This window comes from Python bivittatus, unplaced genomic scaffold, assembly GCF_059951505.1.
Source record: "Python bivittatus isolate LINGU-HERP-01145 unplaced genomic scaffold, Pbiv_v1 ctg000340_np1212, whole genome shotgun sequence".
NCBI lineage: Eukaryota > Metazoa > Chordata > Lepidosauria > Squamata > Pythonidae > Python > Python bivittatus.
Genome location: NW_028277056.1, coordinates 29,917,149 through 29,938,508, shown reverse-complemented (window position 1 = coordinate 29,938,508; position 21,360 = coordinate 29,917,149). Strand labels below are relative to the sequence as shown.

At 39.0% G+C, this 21,360-nt stretch overlaps 1 protein-coding gene across 2 annotated transcripts; it reads right to left on the bottom strand.

The window, feature by feature from the left end:
- Positions 1 to 1,399: 1,399 nt before the first annotated feature.
- SLC19A2 (solute carrier family 19 member 2) lies at positions 1,400 to 20,863 on the bottom strand. Of its 2 annotated transcripts, none has more exons than XM_007429131.4 (6): positions 20,555 to 20,863; positions 16,934 to 17,542; positions 12,159 to 12,381; positions 10,936 to 11,128; positions 8,430 to 8,571; positions 1,400 to 5,294 (listed from the first exon to the last, which is right to left on the bottom strand). In XM_007429131.4, the coding sequence occupies exons 1-6, from the start codon at positions 20,750 to 20,752 to the stop codon at positions 5,157 to 5,159; spliced, it is 1,503 nt and encodes a 500-aa protein (XP_007429193.1). In that variant the 5' UTR covers positions 20,753 to 20,863; the 3' UTR covers positions 1,400 to 5,156. The 2 variants fall into 2 exon arrangements, with proteins under 2 accessions (XP_007429193.1, XP_025023011.1); XM_025167243.2 differs by having other exon boundaries at positions 17,075 to 17,542.
- Between the last annotated feature and the right edge of the window lie 497 nt (positions 20,864 to 21,360).

Sequence of the window (21,360 nt, the reverse complement as noted above, 5' to 3'; positions counted from 1 at the left end):
GAGTGAGTGTCTTGAGTGTGTCCCCCTTGAGTGCACCCGTCGGATTGTTTGCATACATCTTTTAGTTGATGAGTTCTGGGCAACAGTATGTTGGCTTGCAAGGTCGTAGCTAGATTAGAGATCCTGGCTGGCATATAATAGCGTGAACATGCTTGGTTCTGCTTGTGCCATACTGGCCAAGATGTGCCAAAACTGATTGTTACGATCCTTAAATCTAGCAGGCATGGCTGCATTTGATGCATCTGCAGCTAAGATTGGTAACCTAGTCCAACCTCCTCTTACTAATAAAAATATTTTGTCAAAGCCTCAGTTGACCATGGTAGGCAGCTGTCAATATTTATGGGCCTGTCTGGTGACAACCATAGTACAAGGAAGATTTCAGTTTGGAATATTAGAGTAAAAGGGGCGGGGGGGAGGGAAGGAAGGTAGTCAATCCATCTGTGAAAATTAGGACTCTTCTGTACTGCAGCCTTAAACTGCTGACCTGTTCCTAAATTGACTGGAAATAGAGCCAACTTAAGAGATCCCTTTCCAGATTTCAACCCCTTCCTCCACTGTGGCCAATCAAAGCCTCATGTTCTGTCTAGACCAGTGTTGTCCAAACTTGGCCACTTTAAGATGAGTGGACTTCAACTCCCAGCCACCCATGCTGGCTGAGGAATTCTGGGAGTTGAAGTCCACTCATCTTAAAGTGGCCAAGTTTGGACAACACTGGTCTTAACCATGTTTACCACAGCCTCCAACTGGCAGATTCCCTTGCTTCTTTATTAATGACTAGAAGGAAGGGGGGTATTTCAGCTACAATGCATAGTAGCCAGTTGGAATAGAGATGTTTGCCTATGAAATGAAGCACCTGCTGCAGGCGATCCAGACAGTACCACTTGTGCCAACATAGGTCAGAAAAGTCTGCTTTTGATGCATAGCAGAAAAAGATGAGTTGCCTTTCTGGTGGGCTGGGGAAGGTAGAGAATGCTGTTGTGCACTCCTGCCTTGAGAAATGGTCAGTGGCCTGTACTTGCATTGGGGCAGGCTGATCATTTAAATCAGTCTTATGAGAAAGGATGTAAGAGATTTAAATAAAACTGCTCTGATCTGGAGTGGAACTGATCAATATATGCTAGGAAGTAAAAGACTAAAATGCATATTAAAAAGTATGAATTAGTGTTATCTAGACCACATAGCTGCATATGAAAGTTGGAGTTCATATATCAGTAATAGTTGCATGCTATAGTCTAATACATGATGATAATTAAAGAACCAGATACAAGTTTTGAGGAAAACTGCAACATTCTGAATGAGTAAAAGATGTGGATGATTTTTAAATGATATATATATTAGAATGATTGTTGCAAAAATGAATAATGAAAAACAAACTTGTAAGATTATAAAATATGTTTATTTGTTTAAAAATAGTTTTACAGTTTGATGAAAATAAGTTTTCCTACCTACATATTTGTATTTGCCATTCATGCTATTTTTCCTTTGAGAAACCTTTCTAGACTTTAAAATACTCTACCCTAGTATCATTACATTAATACACACAAAAAAAAACCTGGAATCATTTCCAAAGTTAAATTGAGTGGACTGGATTAGTGTGGCACAATTGTGTATATGTGTGTGGGGGGGGGGGGAGAGGAAGAGAGAGAGAACGAAAACAGTCCTTAAACAAGGAAGGTATCTTCATCCACTAACAGTATCCTTCACATAAATTAGGTTTCATAGTTATCCAACTTCCAGAGTTATCAAGAGGAGAAACACAAAGGCTGAAGTACATACAATTTTAACTGAATGGAGTTAAATTGTGTATGTTGGTTATATAAACAGCTGAAGGGAAGATTGAGCTGTATGAAGGGAATATACAAGATTCTCTCTAGATGCCAACAAAACTTGGCCCTCCAAAGGCGTTCCTTGAAATTTAAATAAAATTACACTTTCCTTTGGGACCATAGAAGGTGAGACTTAAATTTCTCCTTCCCCCCTTCATAATCCCAAAACTGTCCTACATTTAGTTGCATCTAGGTAATTGCCAATGGTCACATTTAGCTCAGAATTTATATCTACATGTTTCATGTAGATAGATACAGGTTTCCAATTTTTCCTCCTAAAAGTAGTTTCATGTTTCATTTTAATACATGTCTAGAAAGTATTCACAAGATCTAAAACTTATTTACTCCTCTGATAATGGTAATAGTGCCTTTATGTGATCTGAAAGGAAGGGGTCTCATGAAAACATCTAGGATAAATTAAATTATCAACTAGTACCAGGTAGTCCAAAATCTGCTGAACTTTTTGATAAGATGGGCTTCCAAAGTAGAATTTGTCACAAAAAATAAAGAGCGTTGCATGACATTGTGGTAGGTTTAACCTTTAACCAAGAATGGGTAATTCAGTTAGTGTTTTACTGAATCTTTCAGTTGTTCGCCAGTTTTTATGCTCATACTTTGGGAACTGTAATACTCCAAGTATTGCATCAGAATTTGATATGGTAAAGATAGCACTGGATGAGAAAGTATTACATGCTCAATATAATATTATATTATGATAAAGACTCCAATGAGCTCAACTATTGATTTCATGGACATGTCCATGTAGTTTTGGCAACAATGTAGAAATATAGTAGCTTGTTGCTGCTTTCTGGGATGTTTGCCTAGGCTACAGTTTTGGGATTTTCCAGTACCTCCTATCCAATACTGGACCTTTTTCAAGATCAGCCTAGGTCAGTTAGTTGCTACCACCTAAACAGTCCCACTACAAATAGAATTTATAAATATGGCCCTTCTCACGTATTATGACTTTCTGATAGGAAAACACTTCCTTACTGAAAATGATTCACATGGAACAACTAGACATATATACAGGTAGTCCTTGCTTAATGACAGTAATTGGGACTGGAATTTCTGTCACTAAGCAATGCAGTTGTAAAGTGCAACATCATGTGATTGTATTGCTTGACAATGGCAATCCCAACAATCTCCTTTGCTGTTGTTAAGCGAGGATCATAGGTCACTGAGTGAGGACCTCCTTGCGACTTCCTGCTGGCTTCCCACAAGCAAAGTCAACTGGGAAGCCAGCAGGAAGTCGCAAGTCTCAGGCAGCTTGCAAGCAGGCTGGCAGGCAGGTAAGTGGCACAGCATGAGTGCAGTGGGGCCATGGGTGGCTGCTGCGGGGTGAAAGATGGTGTGCAGGCTCCTCAGAAGAAAAAGCCACAGGAGGGCAGGCAACTTACAAGAGGGACTTGCAACCTTCACTGCCAGCTTTCCTATTGACTTTGCTTGTGGGAAGCCAGCAGAGAAGGTTGCAAATGGGACGCTGCAACCATTGTTAAGTGCAAGCCAGTTGCCAAGCGCCTGGATCACAATCACGTGACTGCGGGGGTGCTGGGATGGTCAGAACTTTGAGGACCAGTCATAAACACCACTCATTCAGCATCGTTGTAACTTCAAATGGTTGCTGAACAAGATGTCATTAACCAAGGACTACCTGAATTCTGCTATATTTATATAAAAGGCACTATTAGTTTTAATTGGTAAGTACACACTGCTGAATAAGATGTAACTTTTCACACAGAACATGTAGCTTTCTCATCACATGGCCAGGGCTAGTATTTTTAACAACAGCACCCTGAAGCTAATCCTGCTATTTATGGGTTTATTCAATGTTATGATTTGCTATTCATTCATAGGAAATGAATATAGACAAAGTAACTGGACAGGAAAGGAATAGAAAACAAGTATCTCAGCAGCCCTCTTTCTTTTTCCCAAAATAAAAAAAAATATATAAATGAAATAGTGCTTTAAAAATCTTTCTTCCCTTAAGTTAAAAGGATAATTAGAACTGTCTGAGTTCTTCAGCACTTTTCCTACTAGTTATGAAATATCTACAGTCTACTCAGGAAGTCCCAGAAGGCTCAAGGAATCACCCCAAATGTTCCCAGAAGATCTTAATAAATACAGATTATGGATTTATTAAGTCACAGAAAACAATCAAAATAATGATCTCCTACCCAGTGCTGTCACATCCACTTGTTCCACAATTCAAAAATGCAATCATTATTGGCAGAAACAGCAATCAAGGCCATTTCTATTATTTGAACAGATAATGCAGAATGATATAGCTGCCATTTCTTTTTCTAAGACATTGTGAAAGTCTGTATCAACATTATAAATACAGGAATTTAAGTGTTTCTTTGGAGAAGCTGAAAAGCCTAATATGACCAATAGAATTATCCAAGTGACAACCCATATTTGAACCATGGGAGGTTTACTGCTTCTGCTATCCATTGCCTCATAACATCTGTGAATTAAGATATACCACTGACATTTCATGAAGTCAGCAAATCAAATCTATTTAGACACAATCAATAGGGGCAGCAAAAGAGAACTAAAATGTTTTAAATATACCAAAATCACACTATAGTGTGAAAAATGTTTTGAGTACATATACAGAAAGGTCTAGTTGTTATTCATGAATGTGCATCTACCAAACCTGTGCAGTATCCTGCAATTAGTTTCAAAGGATGCTGCTGACTGCAATTCTATCGCAGTGCCTCACAGTTCTAGGCTCCTAAAAGCCAACATACTAAGAGCAGTGAAAGCACAGACTAGGCTACACTTTAAAAAAACCATCACTTTCCAATTTTATTTATTAAATTTCTGTCTATTTATTAAATCTCCCCCAGAGGGTGACTCTGGGTGTCTCACAATTAAAATCAAACCTCAAAACAGTTAAAAATATAAATATCCACATGAAATTAGCTAAAAAATCAAACTATATAAAAAGACTATATACATAAAAAGACTAAAACAATCAAGATGAAGGGGGTGGGGAGAATTAATTACTCCATGAGCCAATTCCAACACTGCAGGACTCCTGGTCAAGTAATGAGCAATTAGTTTTATGGTTTGTCTGGCTAAAGAAAAAACAGGAAGATTTGTCCCCATGTAGACTTTGTCCTTGAAAGCCATATTGAAGCTGTTTTGCTAAATACAGCATTCTTACTTATATAAGACAGATGTATTCTGTTTCTAACATATGCTACTAATATAGTACAAATATAATCAAATACAATTCAGGTAACAGTTTTAAAGTAACAACAGTTGAATAAATATGAACCATCATATTTAAAAATAGATTTCCCCACCAGATATCAAATTAGTTCATGCATTATAAACACTATCTGTAACAGTGTCATTTCTTCTTCTTTCCTTTCTCCAGAAATTCTTGATAATACTGTACATGCCACTTATCAGGAACAATACTGATATGGCAGCAAAATAGCCAGCATAGATCATGAACTACAAAAACAAAAGAAGATTTAGTAAATGGAAAAATTAATGTTCACTGACTTTTCTCATAGAAGGCACAATTGTGAGACAAGTTAAAGCAACTTAATTTGCTGTGGATAGAAGTAATTAATTTAGTCTTTTTTTTAACACAACTGGGGGAAGGCACCATTTAGATCTTCTCTCTCAGGGATCATTATCATTATTTATTAGATTTATTATAGCAGCCTGACTCCAGAAGACTCTGGGCAGCTTACAACATTCAAAAACAATTAAAAGCATAACAGAGCATAACAGCCCAGAGGGGGAAAAAAGCAATCAAAACCACAATAGGGGCTCTGCTAACCCCAAGCCTGGGAACAGAGCCAGGTCCTAAGAGCTTCCAGAACTCTAAGAGAGGAGGTGCCTTACATATCTCTGGGGGGATGCTATTCCAGAGGACGGGGGCTATGACAGAGAAGGTATGCTTTCTCAGTCCCACAAGATGGCAACATTTAATTGAGGTGATCTGGAGCACACCCACTTCAGGTGGACAGAAATGATTGGGGATAGGTGATCCCGTAGATAACCAGATAACCCTATGCCATGAAGGGCTTTATAGGTGATGACCAGTATCTTGAATTGCTCCTGGAAGCCAAATGGCAGCCAATGCAGCTCACGCAGCAGCAATAACACATGGGCATAACATGAAGTGCCTGTTACTGCTTGCACTACTACATTTTAGACCAGCTATAACTTCCGGATGGTCTTCAAGGGCAGCCCCAATAGAGGCATTGCAATAGACCAGTTGTGAGGTGACTAGGGCATAACTGTCTGAAGCAACTCCTGGTCAAGTAATGGGCAAACTACCGCACAAGACAAACCTGTACAAAGGCCCTCCTGGCCACAGCTGCCACCTGCTCATTAAGCAGTAGTTATGAGTCAAAGGACATTCAAGTTGTGCACCAGTCTCAATGGGGAAGCGCAACCCCATCTAAGAAAATTTCACTGACATCGGAGACCCAAACTGCCATAGCCATTCAGTCTTGTCAGGACTGAACTAAAATCTGTTCCTCCCCATGTAGACATGAGATACATGGGTTACAATTTGTGATGATAGAGGGCAAATTAGATTGTATTTTGTTTATCCACTGCATATTTTGTTAGTGTATTTCTAGGAATGTTAAATGGAAGCCAAAGCCAAGAGGCAATTCAAATTTAAACAAAACATAGTCACTGGCATTACTGCATCTGTTGAACATCCTGGCAGTTCAATATGTCTAAAAATAGAAAAATTCTGATGTGTATTAGGAATGTAAAAAAAATAAATCTCCCAACATATACAGTTGTGAACCTTTTGGAATTTCATGGTGTTCTGCATTAATTTGTCATAAAATGTGATCTGACCGTCATCTAAGTCAAGAGTATGGACAAATATGTGCCTAAAATAATAACACAAAAACAATTCTGATCCTTCATGTCTTTATTGAGAACAACCATAAAAACCTCATAGTGCTAGTGGAAAAAGTATGTGAACCGTTGAGTTGACTTCAAAAAAGCTAATTGGAGTCAGGTGTTAGCATACCTGGAGTCTTGTTAAGAAAATGAGTTTGGAGGTGTGGACTAGAGCTACGTAGACCATTCAAACTTTTTGAGTTTGCTCCGCACAAGAAGAATACGCTTATGTGAGCCATGCCTCGCCAAAAAGAGCTTTCAGAGGATCTATGATCAAGAATTGTTGATTTACATAAAGCTGGAAAGGGTTACAAAGTGATTTCAAAGACCTTAGAAATTCACCAGTCTACAGTTAGGCAAACAATGTACAAATGGAGACACTTTGGGACTGTGGCTACTCTACCAAGAAGTTGGCGCCCAGTCAAAATGACCCCAAGAGCACAACGAAGACTCATCAATGAGGTAAAGAAACAACCCCGAGTGACAGCCAAAGATTTGAAGGGATCATTGGACCTGGCTAACTTCTGTGTTCATGAGTCTACAGTACGTAAAACATTGAACAAGCAGGGTGTCTATGGCAGGACACCACGAAGGAAGCCGCTGCTTACTACAAAGAACATTGCTGCACGCCTGAAGTTTGCGAAAGAGCACACTGACACTCCACAGCGGCATTGGCAAAATGTTTTGTGGACTGATGAAACAAAGACTGAACTATTTGGAAAGAACACGCAGCACTACATCTGGTGTAAAAAGGGCACTGCATATCATCATGAAAACATCATCCCAACCATAAAGTATGGTGGAGGAAACATCATGATTTGGGCCTGCTTTGCTGCATCAGGGCTTGGTCAGCTTGCAGTCATTGAGGAGAACATGAATTCTGAAGTGTATCAAAAAATTATTCAGGATAATGTGAGATGTCTGTACATCAGCTGAAACTCTGTAGAAGTTGGGTGATGCAACAGGACAATGACCCAAAACACCGGAGCAAGTCCACAACAGAATCGCTTCAGAAAAACAAAATCCCCCTTTTGGAGTAGCCAAGTCACAGCCCAGACCTCAACCCAATAGAGATGCTATGGAATGACTTGAAGAGAGCCATACACGAGACATCCAAAGAATATGACAGAGCTAAAGCAGTTCTGCCAGGAAGAATGGACTAAAATCCCTCCTGAACAATGTGCAGGTTTGATCCACAGCTACAGGAAGCGCCTGGTTGTGGTTATTGCTGCCAAGTGGCGGGGGGGGGGGGGTAGGTCCAACCAGTTATTGGTTCCAAGGGTTCACTTACTTTTTCCACTAGCATTTTGAATGTTGAATGAGTATGTTCAATAAAGACATGAAGGATCAGAATTGTTTTTGTGTTATTATTTTAGGCACATTATATTTGTCAATACTCTTGACTTAGATGACGGTCAGATCACATTTTATGACAAATTAATGTAGAAAACCATGAAATTCCAAAAGGTTCACATACTTTTTCTTGCAACTGTAGAAGGCAATGTACTATTTACCCTCCAAAAGACTAATCAGGCCTCTCATACCTTGAAGATACTCAAAAGTAGCCTTCCTAAATGGTGCTATATGGATGTTGGAGAATACATGCTGCATGGAGCTTATGAGAACTGAAGTCTAACATCTCTGCAAGGTAACAGGTTGTGGAAAGCTGTATATTCTCTTCCCACCCAATCAAAATTAATGAATAAATCTTACCTGTGTGATTATATCAAGGCCAAGACCTTTTGCATCAACAACTATCAATGTGAGCACCGTCTGCAATGCCAGTGCAATAAAAGTATTGACACCAAATACAAGGGCATAGCGCTCTACACTTAGATTTGTAGCAATCTGGAACCTTCACAAGAAGAAAAGAAAAATGGAATTTAAAGACAACATATTTCACTCATTGGCTGCAGGGCTAATTATCAAGATGTAACCATATTAGCTATGTATATTTTTTAGTGTTTGAGTTCCGTATATTTCACACATAGACCTTTCTGAATCTTAAAAACAAAGAGAGAATATGAGTTAGGAGACTGTTCTCTTCCTTCCTCCTATGGCTTATCTCCCTATAACCTTTCCACCCAAAAATTCTGAAAGGTATCAAACCCCAATTTGAGAAAAAGGAAAAAGATAAGGAGGACTATGGAAAAGTAACCTGCAGGCAAAAAAGAGTTTAAGCTCACCTGTGTTTTCACTTTATTTTTTTAAAAATGAGACCGTTCAAACTTGTTTTTACTCAAAGAGGTGGTTCCATTTTTAAAAATACAGTCAATTCTCATCATTCACAGTAATTACAGTCTATACAGTCGCTGCAAATACTGAATTAGCAAATACTGAACCACTGCTCCTAGGGGAAATACAGGACACCTACTTTCAGGATGAGAGCTGAAACAAGAAGGCAGAACATTGCCTTGCTTAAGCTCAGCTGGGAACATGTGTGATTTTGAGGTTACAAATAAATTTTAGCAAGTAGACAAATTTGCAAATATGGACTTAATGAATACTGAGGATCAACTGTACAAAACTATATTTAATTTGTCCTTAAATATTTTCATAGGCCAGGAGTGGGGGACCCCCATCCCTATTCTTTTCCCAGAAGGCTCAGCTGATATAAGGTGTTGGGGTTTAGGAAACAGAGAGCCCCTTCCTCAAAGCTCCACTCCTGGGACTGAAGCTGCACCTTCTCTACTATTTCCTCTGGGCAAAGGGTGGTGAAAAATATTTTTTTTCCTGCTTTATGCAAGAAGAAAACTCTCCTATTTCCTCCTACACAGGACATTTTTAAGACAAGTGGATCAAGTTTGGGAAGTGAGATAGGTTGTCCACAAACACCACAGTTTGTTCCTGTTGTTATATACGGTATAATGAACTTAATTCACTAATCCACAAACTAAAATAACATTTCCCTTCCAAATAGCAAAGGGAAATTCAAAGCAATTGAACTGCTTTCACTAACTTAGTGCCCTCTAAGTAAAAAGGGAGGATATAAAGCAAATAATAACTATAGCAGAAATTTAGTTTGGGGTAGACTGATGAGGTACGTGAATATTAACAGCCAAGAATTTAAAGAAGACAATGACTTTCAAAACGATATAACATTTATAAATAATGGAGGAAAAGAGTTAGGATGTATAACTAAGTAAGGGAATGATCTTAAATCTGAACACAGCTGGAAAAAACCAAATAGCCAGGGGTGAAAATAAAATCCAGCAACGCAGCAATCATTGCAGCATTAAATGCTTTTCTGGAGTGAAGAAATACCTTCCCTGGAAGTTTGAGGATCCAAAGGTCATTTGTGTCTATCACAATCAACCCATGACATGAATTACAAAAAGCACCACATATAACCACCCACTTTCCTTTTTCATAAACTGATATTCAGTTTCAACCTTCAGATATGCAGCACTCCCCATATCTATCTTGACATTTAAAACAGTTCCTCATACCCTAATTAAGGAATCACCAAGAAGACAAACAATCAAGCAGAAACAATACCCTAATCAAGAAACTACCAAGGAGAAAAACCACATGCCCACCAACACTGGCAGGGCAAGCTACTGTATATAAACAGGAAGCAAACCCCACACTCACTAGCACTGATGATGTTACCTAGTCAGATAATGAAACGTCTGCAATTAAACAACCAAGCTCAGAGAGCGCCAAGGACTCCATAGTTCAACCCTGAGCTACATATATTCTCTTCTATTAGTTCCCCATCTGCTACTCATACAAGATTAGTATACCAGTCCAGCATCTGCTTAGGTTAGAGGTCCCAGAAATGCTGTTCTTCCCAGGCAACATGTTTACAAGTTTATAGTAAGATGCAGATACATTCCCTTACATTCCCAACTTCCAGCCCCATTTTAACTAAACAAATTTACTGTTCTTTGTTGTATTTTTCTAATATCAGTTGCAATTCAACAGGTTCAGCGCAGATTTCCAACCTATCAATGTTTTTAACTCATGGCTATTTTATGGCTTTACTGTGACAGGACTGAAGCTTTCAGACAAACACAGAGAATTTACTCCCAAGGCTAAGTTTAGTTATGACAACATTCCCCAATGTGGTACATTCCATATGTATCAGGATAGCACTCTCATTAGATCATTTAGAATTTCTGGGATTTGCAGTCTCACCAGATATGGATGGTATCTAACTGAGGACTGACAAGATAGAACACTTATAAACTGACAAAGTCTGCAAGCAGGTACTTACGTTGCAATTGTAATGAGTAGCATATAGACAATTCGAAATGCCATGTAGGAAGCATAGCAGACCCAGATGTTATGAACAGTGTCCATGATATACACAACTGCAGCAATGAAGAAGGAGAAAATAGCTAAGACTATTTCACCCCAAGTAACGAAAGATATTTTTATGTGTCCCACAGCAAACACAGCCACAGCACCTATAAATGCAAAACCCAAACAAGTTAGAGAGCAAAAATACTTATGTCCAGCATATATTTTGAATACTTTTTCAAAGGAATATTCTAATCAAATCAGAAAATAGAAGTCAGTAATAGCTTTGCTAAATATTTGCTACTTGACTTTCACATTAGCAGAAAGAAGGAAACTAGCATTTTTTGTGAAAAACTATGTAATTTCAATGTGCAATTGAAATGCAACTTCTGCCTTGGGCAGGTTACTGGTCCCTTAATAACAAGCCAGATTCCAAAACAGTTCCTCTAATTTCCAAATGTGTCCACAGGATTAGCAGTCTTGGTTCTTTGACTGCAAGTTCCAACTGACACAATTAGTAGGATTAGTTCTTTCATATGGAAAATTCAGCCTAATGCAATACCTCACAATCTTCTGCAGACTAACAACCAATCACTTGAGAGACAGACAAATCAATGTAAAAAAGGCTCTCTTAAAGTAAAGAATCTGAGGATTACAAGTTTACTATACAGTTTGAATGTACTCTCATTATTGGCCTGTCTAGGACCTGTACTCCAGAAGATTCTGGAGTAATCTTTCAAGCTTTTACTAATGTATGATGATGGGCATGAGAGGTGAGAATAATACAGGTGGAATTGGTCTATGTAGGATATTTTGCAATCTAGCAGTTGAAATCATTCAAAATATTGTACAGTAAAGATATTTAGCCATAACTATATTGTTTCAGTTGCCATTGCACTGAAAATGTACACACATGAATATGACCAAACTTTTGAGTATATATATTTGGGTATCTTCTCCAGGAGGCTCTCTAAAAACTATTATCTCCCCCTAGTATTTCAAAACATATTCCTAGGTTGGTAATAAAAACTGAGTAATCATAAATACATCACATGAACTCACCTAACAGCAATGTACCAGAGCGCTGCTTAGTCAAAATGGCCTTTCCACAAATTAGGAAATACTAGTTTTGACAATTGCAAAATACAATAATATGCATCATCCATCAGAAGAAAACCAAGTTAAGAAACAGCTTACCCAACAATGTGGAAATGGCTTCCACAGCACCATTATAGATCTCAGAAGTCTGAGAAGGCAGCACAATTTCCCACATGCCTTGAGTATAGTTTATGACCTGGAAATAGCCACATGTTGACAGGGCCCACCATACAGACCAACACAGCAGAGGCCAGGAAGAGTAACATTGTAAGAAGTCCTGCCAGAGTTCTTTGATTACCTTCATAATGTCCACCTTTTGTTCCTGTATAGATTAAACAAAAACATTCAACTAAAATATACCAGAATTGTCCCTTACATTTACCATGGTTCAACTGGAATAGTACAGATCCAGATAGGCTCAAGATTATTATATTTCAGGAGAAAGCACAACAAATATCACAGTGAGTTCTCATTTCTCCTTAGGTGCAGAGGAAGTGCTAGAGCTTTCTATAGTTCTGTATTCCTACTCAAGGACAATGATTCATTCATATTTGGCAAGTATGAATGCTTGCTATCTGTGAATGCTTGTCCACAGAGCAAATCACTTTCTCTTCATAGTTCTGCTTCTTGCAGAATGCTATTAACTCTTGTGTGCTGATTTCCATTACTAAATAAAATATTATGAAGTAACATTAAATGTCTGCAACACACAGCTTCATATTTCAGTGAAATCTGGAAAGATCTGGTATCTCCAGGTCCAGGGACAATATTCTACTAACTAATAATCCTGCACAGGGTGAATTGTAAAAAGAATAGACATATTGCTTCCCTCACCCAATACGTCTTCCCATTGCCTGGGATTTTTTCACTAGATTAAATTGAGGTACAGTGACATTTATGCAATAATTTGCTATTACACTGGAGGGTATTTCAAGCAATCATTCCAAAGTTGGTATTCAGTTCATGCATAAAGTTTTTTTTTCTTTCAGTATCTGACAGGCTCCCATTTGTTGCCAAGGCTTTCAGAAGCACACAACTAACTGGTGTGGGTCTTCCGGGCTGTGTGGCCGTGTTCTTGAAATTTTGTTTCCTAACGTTTCGCCAGCACCTGTGACCGGCATCTTCAGAGTGCAGGAGCACAGACAGCAGTTCTCTCTGTGCCCAGAGTGATGTGACCCTTTTCGTGGGTATTTATAGAGAATTTATTTATAGAGACCCCCACAAAAAGGGTCACATCACTCTGGGCACAGAGAGAACTGCTCCTGTCTGTGCTCCTGCACTCTGAAGATGCCGGTCACAGGTGCTGGCGAAACATTAGGAAACAAAATTTCAAGAACACGGCCACACAGCCCGGAAGACCCACACCAGCCATCGTATGCTGGCCGTGAAAGCCTTCGACAATACACACAACTATTTTCATTTCATAAAAATTCAAGCAAGTTCAAACTTTCTTTTGCATAGCTCTGCAAAAGCTGTCTTTCCTTTTACCACCTTAAAAACAAAGAAAGCGATGGGCAGATTTTAATAAATCTGTTGAATAATTCCGTATAACTTAAAAGTCTGAATAACATGTGGGTGGCTGAGCCATGCTTGACAATAATGGAGATGGTGCGCAAGCAAACTAACACCAGCTGTTGCAGAAGTAATAGGCTATCTATTTTAGCTGTAACTACTTACCACATGCAAATAATAGGTATCTTTGCTCCAGCTCAGTGAGAGCAAACATTTACAATATAGTTGGATAACAAAGTTAATTTGATAACAAAGTTAATGGCACTCTAAATACGGTAGCTTTGAACAAGAGAGTTTGGTATTCATATCACTGATCTCTACCACACTAATGACCTTGTTGCTATGTGAATGGTAATTCTCTGTGCCTTAATTACTCTCCATAAATGAAAAACAATCATAGGCTATCTCAAACAATCGCCATGACTACCATCAAGATAAGAATTCCAAGTGTTCTTTGTACACTCAGTACTATGGGGATTAATACTGTAGTAGAGTAAAGAAAAGAGACATGTAGAGCATTTTTCACAAAAGCTTTCAGTACAGTGGTCCTCATTTAACGACCATTTGCTCAGCAACTGTTCAAATTTGTGAGAGTGCTGAATGAGTAGTACTTACAACTGGTCCTTGATGTTCCAGCCATTGCTGCACCCCCACAGTCACAAGATTGCTATTCGGGCATTCGGCAACTGGCCCAGATTTCCAACCATCACAGCACCCTGTGGTCATGTGATCGCAATTTGCAACCTTCCCTGCCAGCTTCCCACAAGCAAAATCAATGAGGAAGCCAGCAAAAAGTCATAAGTTGCAATCACATGAAGTCCTCACTTAATGACCCATATGGTCCTCACTTAACAACAGTAACCAAGGACTGCTGGAACTGCCATTGCTAAGCAGCGTGGTCACATGATGTCACACTTTATGACTGCATCGCTTAAGAATGGAAATTCTGGTCCCAACTGCTGTTGTAACCCAAGGACTACCTGTAGTGTGGATAGAGCTTGCCAAAAAAAAGAGAGGCAAACTTATCTGTATATTAGATCAAAGTCTCTGAATATACATACAGACAGCATTGCCATCACTGTCAGTTGCCTATGCGTGATTGTAATATTAAAGCAATGAAAAATTTTAGTGAATCTATGAAGAGTCAAAATTTTGCATCCACAATTGAATCAGGCAAGTGTTCACCCAACATTTGCCTATCCTCATCTACTCAAATATATTTAAAATTGGTTTAGATACACAAGCCAAATAAACAAACACAAAGCAAAGAGACCACAAACTAAATAGCACTGGGTATAAAGTATTTTGTATCACACTTTATATGGCTAGAAACTTCTACATTATTTTCTAATGTAGAAACTTCAACATTATTTTCCAATAATTATTTCACATCCATAGCAGAAATAACAGAGCAGCGTGTGATTAAGAAATCCAAGAGATTTGTCACACTCTGGTGCAAGGAGTGGCTTTCTTCACCAAAGAATTGTTCTGAATATCAAACAAGTAGGAAAGTGAAAAGCCTTTCTACCTCTGCTCTAACCATACCAGCTAAGCTTATGCAAGGGGTAAGATATCCCCTTTTTCACTGCAACTAATTCTTAACATTTTGCTCATGTTTTTCATCAAATGACGTCTAGATTCAAAGACTGCACTCAGCTAGGATCTCAAACTACTCAGAGGCAGTTGAAAAGCTAGTGGCAGGCCAGTGAGGATGCCTGTTCTCCCGTCTCTTCACTATCAGTTTGAGCTTCCTCAATCTTCAGTTTGGAGTTGAGGATAAGAAGCTGCTGCACTCTCCACAGAGTATTTCCTGAAGACTCTTCCTCACTCATCACTCAGGAGCCATACCTCGATGGGGGGCTCCAGCACTGACCTAACCCCTTCCTGGCACCAAATTCTGTCTCCCTCCCAAACAGGTTGGTCTCAATTTCTGCTTGAGGTTAGCTACTTTCTACTCATGTTAGCCCTTTAAGGTAGATGAGGTTAACTTTTACACTCAAATCACCATGCTTCTCCATCAATCATAACTGAAGTATGCCAAGTGGCAATTTCTTTTTTTTCTCTGTGTGACAAAATGTGCCTTTCCATTAAAAGTAATCTGATGTTCAGCTAAATCTGAGGGAATTATAGCCTTCTGTGAAAGGGTGATACATGCCAATGTGAACACAATTCTTTTTTAATTTGAGAATTGCCATCTTTATTTCTTGGCAGAATTGGAAATTAACTTCTGGGATAATTGCCTCTTCTGAGAGTATCGCTCCTATCAAGTTTCAGAGGATTAGGTTCAAGAGTTTTATACTGTTATTCAACAAAAGGAAACTAAATATTGGTGTTCTGGTTAATGAAAAATGCTGCCAAATAATCAACCCAAGTAAAATGGAAAAAAGTAGCCTAGTTTTACAGTAAAGTGTTTTTTTTTAATTTAGTAATTTTAAGTTTAGTGACATACCATTATATTCTTCATCTGCAACCCAAGAGATTTTTTTTTAATCAATGTACAAAAAGGTTCCAGTGTTGCAGCTTTTGTAACAATTGGAGATTCCTACAATAAGCCATTAAAGTTTGCTTGATTTTGTCCTAGCAAGATTATGAACCCATCCAGTGTAATTTTTTCAACAAATCATGGTTGAAATAAGCCATGGTTTAGCAGAATGTGAGATTTCAGCTACCTAGACAGGATGAAATATCTATTAGCACAAAGAAACTCATTTGAAAACTTACAGAAACAGAGAGCCTTCTTAACAAGCTATGGTGGAAATATTTCAGATAAGTGATTGAGATATTTGGGGATGTAGAATTTCTGACAGTGACCACAGTATGTAGCAGATGGGAATGTAGCAATATATTCCAGTCTGCTAAAATGCCTGTTTAGGGTTCACTACATTTTGCAAATCTTCTTGAAGTTTCTCCATGAAACAGAATCTCTATTCTTACCAAACTAAATTGTTTACTCTCTATTCTTGGATTTATAGTTGACATTTTCCTAAAGACTAGCCACAGCTTTCCTTAACTCTTCTTGGAAGATTCTATTCTTATATAGCTAAGAGCCTGTCTTCCAAAGTAAAGTGACATCACTATTTTTTGCAAAAATTACTTTCCCCCCAAATAACCAGATTTTTTTTTGTACATATTGACATTTTTGGTTGGTTTATATTCTAAAATGTCTTTGTTTTGGCAGGCAATAGGATCCCACCAACATAACTACGCTTAAGACCCCATCACCAGAATTTGAAATGATCAAACAGAAACAACAAAGGTAGAATAGGCTTTTGATCATTGCCAATTAACCCAACTGAAGATATGTGCTCAGTGGCAGACCATATTTTCCACATACACCTCACCATAAAAGCAGTACTGCTTACCTGCTCCTCTGCAGGACGCTCTTCTATATTTAAGGGAACCTTCGATTCAACATCTTCCCACCCAGGAACCCTCTTTAACGCAGGACCATGTTGGATAATTGTTCCATTTTTATAATTTAAAACCTTCATCTCCTTACTGACCTGGAAGCTTGAGTGATGGTGAAAAAAAAAGCTTGTCTGTGGCATGGGCAGAAACCAAGCTATTGCAAAGGCAATAGATACAGAAATTAGTGACACCACATTCAAACTGAACAGGGACCATCCTGCAGCAGACACCAGGATTTGCCCACTGACAGAGCCCACGGTATAACCCACAAGGGCAGCACTTCGACAGTAGCTTGTGACTTTCTGGTACAAGTTCAAGTCCACAACACTATAAATGTAAGAGTAATAAGCAATTTCTGTTGCAGTCACTAATCCATAGAAGAATTCTAGGAACTGAATAGCTAGAATTCCTTTGGAATAAAGAAGCATAAACCACGTCACTATAAGGCTTAGTCCTTGCAGAAGGATGACAGGCTTGTATCTGAGATAATCTGTGGCCAGGAAGACAGGGAACAGCAGCACTAAATACGAGTATGTCCATACTGGATAAATTTCATTGAAGACCTACAAAAAAAAAGAGGATATTAACTTTATAAAATGGAAAATTCACAATATGGGAACAAGTATCTGAGCAACAATACTTGAGTATATCCTAACAATATTTGAAAACTGATTTTATTTTAAAACATTTCCCTTTCTACAATAAAATCCATAATGTTTTAACAGAGAAATGTGCAACTTGGCATTTGTGAAGGCCAAGTAAGCCATACTAGAAGTGTGTTCCAAAAAGTGGGTGGAGCCAGGGCCAAGAAGTGATCAGAACTGAATAAAACCTACATTCAATCTAAATTAATTAAAATTAATTACAGGTAAGAGGTTACAGTACTTCTTGGTCACTGAAGATGAAGCTGACTGGACATGGATAACTCTACCTCTTTTGGTCAGAAGACACAGCTAAAACTTCTCCATGTAGAGAAAACAGACTTAGCTTTGCTTTCTGGTAAAGGAGAGTCAGTCCAATCAGCACCATCTGAATACCAGGTAGAGAAAAGATTTCTCCCATTTCCTAAAACATTAGGATAGATGCCTCTTGGCAAAGGACACTTATCAACCAACCTGGATTTATAGGAGAAAATTATATTCTAGTTCCCAACATTGTTCTTTGATTTCAGAAGAATGGAGTTCAAAAAGATGAATACAAAAAGATAAGAAAAAGTTAGTCATGGGTTATCTTCCACCCATTTCTGTTGTTAGAATTAATACCTCAAGCTATAGCTTCTTGAACACAATAGGTGTAAGCTACACAGATATCCATTGGGGGATTTTGCATATTTATTAAGAGAACAAATCACTGATGCTGGGAAAATGGAATGGAAGAGCAGGCCAAGCATGAGATATTTGAGAAACACTGTCAAACATGGCTGTACTAGTTGGTTATTCAACCTATGAATCTATAGTATAGCTTAGTCACAATGTATGAATGAGGATGGTGGTGTGAGTTTGTCATGTTGCCCAATTTATCTACACTTGGCAAAAACCAAAAACATCAAGGAAAAAAACCCAGTTAAGTTGTTTTGTAATCTGCAGCCATCCAGATAACATAATTTGCAAAAGCTGCATGCACTGTAATTGCATAAAGTCAAAACTGTTCAAAAATATCATAATCAGTATTCATGAAATAGAGTTATCCACCTTAAAAATGGTTTGTGCCATGCTTCACAAATTCTACATCAGATGCTTCTTTGATGGCCAGATATCCCACTGAAAATCTTCCTCTACACATTCTTAAATCCTTGTCTATCTAGACCCTGTCTAGGTCTATTCAGAAGTAAAACTAATGGAGTTCAATAATCCTATTCCAAGGGAAGTGCCTAGTAACAATTTTGCTTGCATAATCAGAAATACTGGAAATTATTCGGAAGCATAGCAGAGTTAATTAGAACATTTCCCAACAGTGTGTAAAGCTTAGAAAAATGGTTAATATCTTCTCTTGCCATTCTACATAAGTTTTCCATGAAGTTTAAGCTTTTCTTCTCATGTCATCAGAACAAGATATAAAGAAAAGTTCAGCATGTTAAGCAAATTATACTTTAAACATTGTTTAGTTTGCATAGTCGCCAGACTACTTACACAATTTGGGGGTTTTAGGACAACATTTAAATTTGACCCTACAATACCAAACAACTCTATGTCAACAGAAATTCCTATGACTCATTCTGAACATTTGCCTTTCAAAATGAGATCTGCAATGAAATGTTACAATGACCTGTTCAGTGTTTCACCTACCTGACCCATCTATATCTTCCACGAAACAGTCAACAATCCAAGGTTACTGGCTGTGCTTAGGTCTGCTGTTGCAGGGGCAAACTAACATTTTTTACTTCTGCAAATCTTAGAGTTCCCACAAGCTCTTCCCTTATGCATAGATGGTGGTATTTTAATCATTTAAGGATTGGAAGGATGAACTTACTACTGGAAAAATGCTACCTGAAACAGTTGGCACATTTCACTTCAGGAAACAGTTGCAATGATGATTCTTGCATGTACTTTACTCAGTGACATTATTCAGAGACAAGCTCAAGTGCTACAGTCTCCAAACATTCAAAGCATATGCCAAACCTCTATATAAGCTCCCCACACCAGCCAATATGTGTAAGCTATGCTTTATGGGTCTGCACTGAGTGTGCTGAACACTTTATAAATTTATTAAAAACAAAGGCCAATAGCTGTGAACAAGAAGAATACAGAGGATGCTTGCTTTGCTATGTATAACATTTATATCCAAAACAGATGAGTTTCTCTTTATATTGTGTTCCAAATGAGAGCCAGCATTTGGCCTAAGGTCACTCAGTGATCTCTGTACCCAAGATAGACATGCTTTAAAGTTAGGTGTCTCTAAACTAAGCTAAACATCCTCACCGGCACACTACAGTAGCTCTAGCAGATTATTTTCAGAAAGCTACAGTTCAGGACTATGGATTTTAACTCAAGGTTAAATTGATGGATTAGGAACAGGGAAACCTGTGCTCTGCCTTAGGCATGAAAGTCAGCTGAGTCATATCAGATGAGTCAAGGCTTCTAAGTCATAGGTCCCATTCAGATACTGCACTAAGGTTGGATAGTTTACAAACATCAGTCTTTTGGTTCACAAAACCAAGAATTTTCTTTAAACCCTGTCAGTGCTCACTGCCATAACACCACAAGAAACAATCCTGTATGTTCAGGAACTGTGGACAAAGATCACAGATATAACTGTTGCTATTTATCCTATGCCACATTCCTCTCCAGCCCATTACACTATTTTCCCACGACTCCACAGAGCACATAATTCTGATTTCACAGGCTGGAGCACTTCATTCAATCCCAAAAGTTGAGCGTAAATCTTTAAACCATAAATTGTTGGCTACACAACCTCCAAACTTAAAAAAAAAAACCACTCGAGAAAAGTTCCCTGCACGTGTTGCAGAATACTCTTCCTATTAATGAGCGTCGAAACCAGAGATAACAAAGGCGACGCGCCGTCCTAGTCCTACAGATTAAGCAATCGAGAAAACCGAATGAGAGAAGACATCTCACCTGGGTCTCGGTGAGGTTCTTGTCCGGTCCCAACAAATAAGGCGTGAGAAAAGGTTCCGACGGTCGCAAGTTGGCAAAGAAACCGTAGCCACACAGCACAGTCGTAGGAAGAACCCAGCCAAAACGCCGCGGAGCCCGCCCCGCGCGGCCAGGGAACAACCGGGACGAGAGTCCGTCCAAGATACCCGGCGCTTCCATCTGACGAGCCCTACAACGGGGCAACTCAAGGTTCCGCTTTCAGCGGCAGCCTTCCAGCGACGGCCGCCTCACCTCCGAGCGGGCAGAAATGAGACCGGCAACCCACGCGCCCAAAGGCACCTTGGCCCTTGCGCAGTAAACAACCCCGCCTCCTTGCTTTCGTTTGCATCTGCGATTGGCTGGAAGAGAAAGAAGCACGTCCGAATGAATGGGAAGGAGAGATTACTAGATGTGTAGAGCGACCAATTGGATTGCTGATCCAGGCCACACCGCCGCTGGTTTTTGCTTTGATTCGTCGTAGCTTCCCTTTCGTGTCTCTTCTCCTTTTGACTGGCGCGGCCGCGGTTTAAAGAAAGGCTGGAGAAGAGAGTTTCTTCGGAAAGGAACATATCACGTGTGCATCATCAGTCGGACATCAAGCGGGGATGTGAAAACGTGCTCTGCCGCTGTTCTAGGAGCGTTTATTACGATTATTACTTCTAGCTTCCCGTCTCAGTTCTCGGCCATCCTTCCTTCTCCTTTCTCAAAGTCTAAGTTCTGGTATTGGGCAGAGAGGTGCCAAGCGATCTTGCACGAACTTTAACGAACATATAAAAGTAGTATTAATA

Coding starts and splice junctions, on each gene's coding strand:
- SLC19A2 (XM_007429131.4), bottom strand. CDS start 20,752: ATGGAAGCGCCGGGTATCTTGGACGGACTCTCGTCCCGGTTGTTCCCT. Junction 17,543..20,554: donor AGAACCTCACCGAGACCCAG/GTGAGATGTCTT, acceptor TTTTTTTTGTAG/GTCTTCAATGAAATTTATCC. Junction 12,382..16,933: donor AGCGTCCTGCAGAGGAGCAG/GTAAGCAGTACT, acceptor TAATCTATACAG/GAACAAAAGGTGGACATTAT.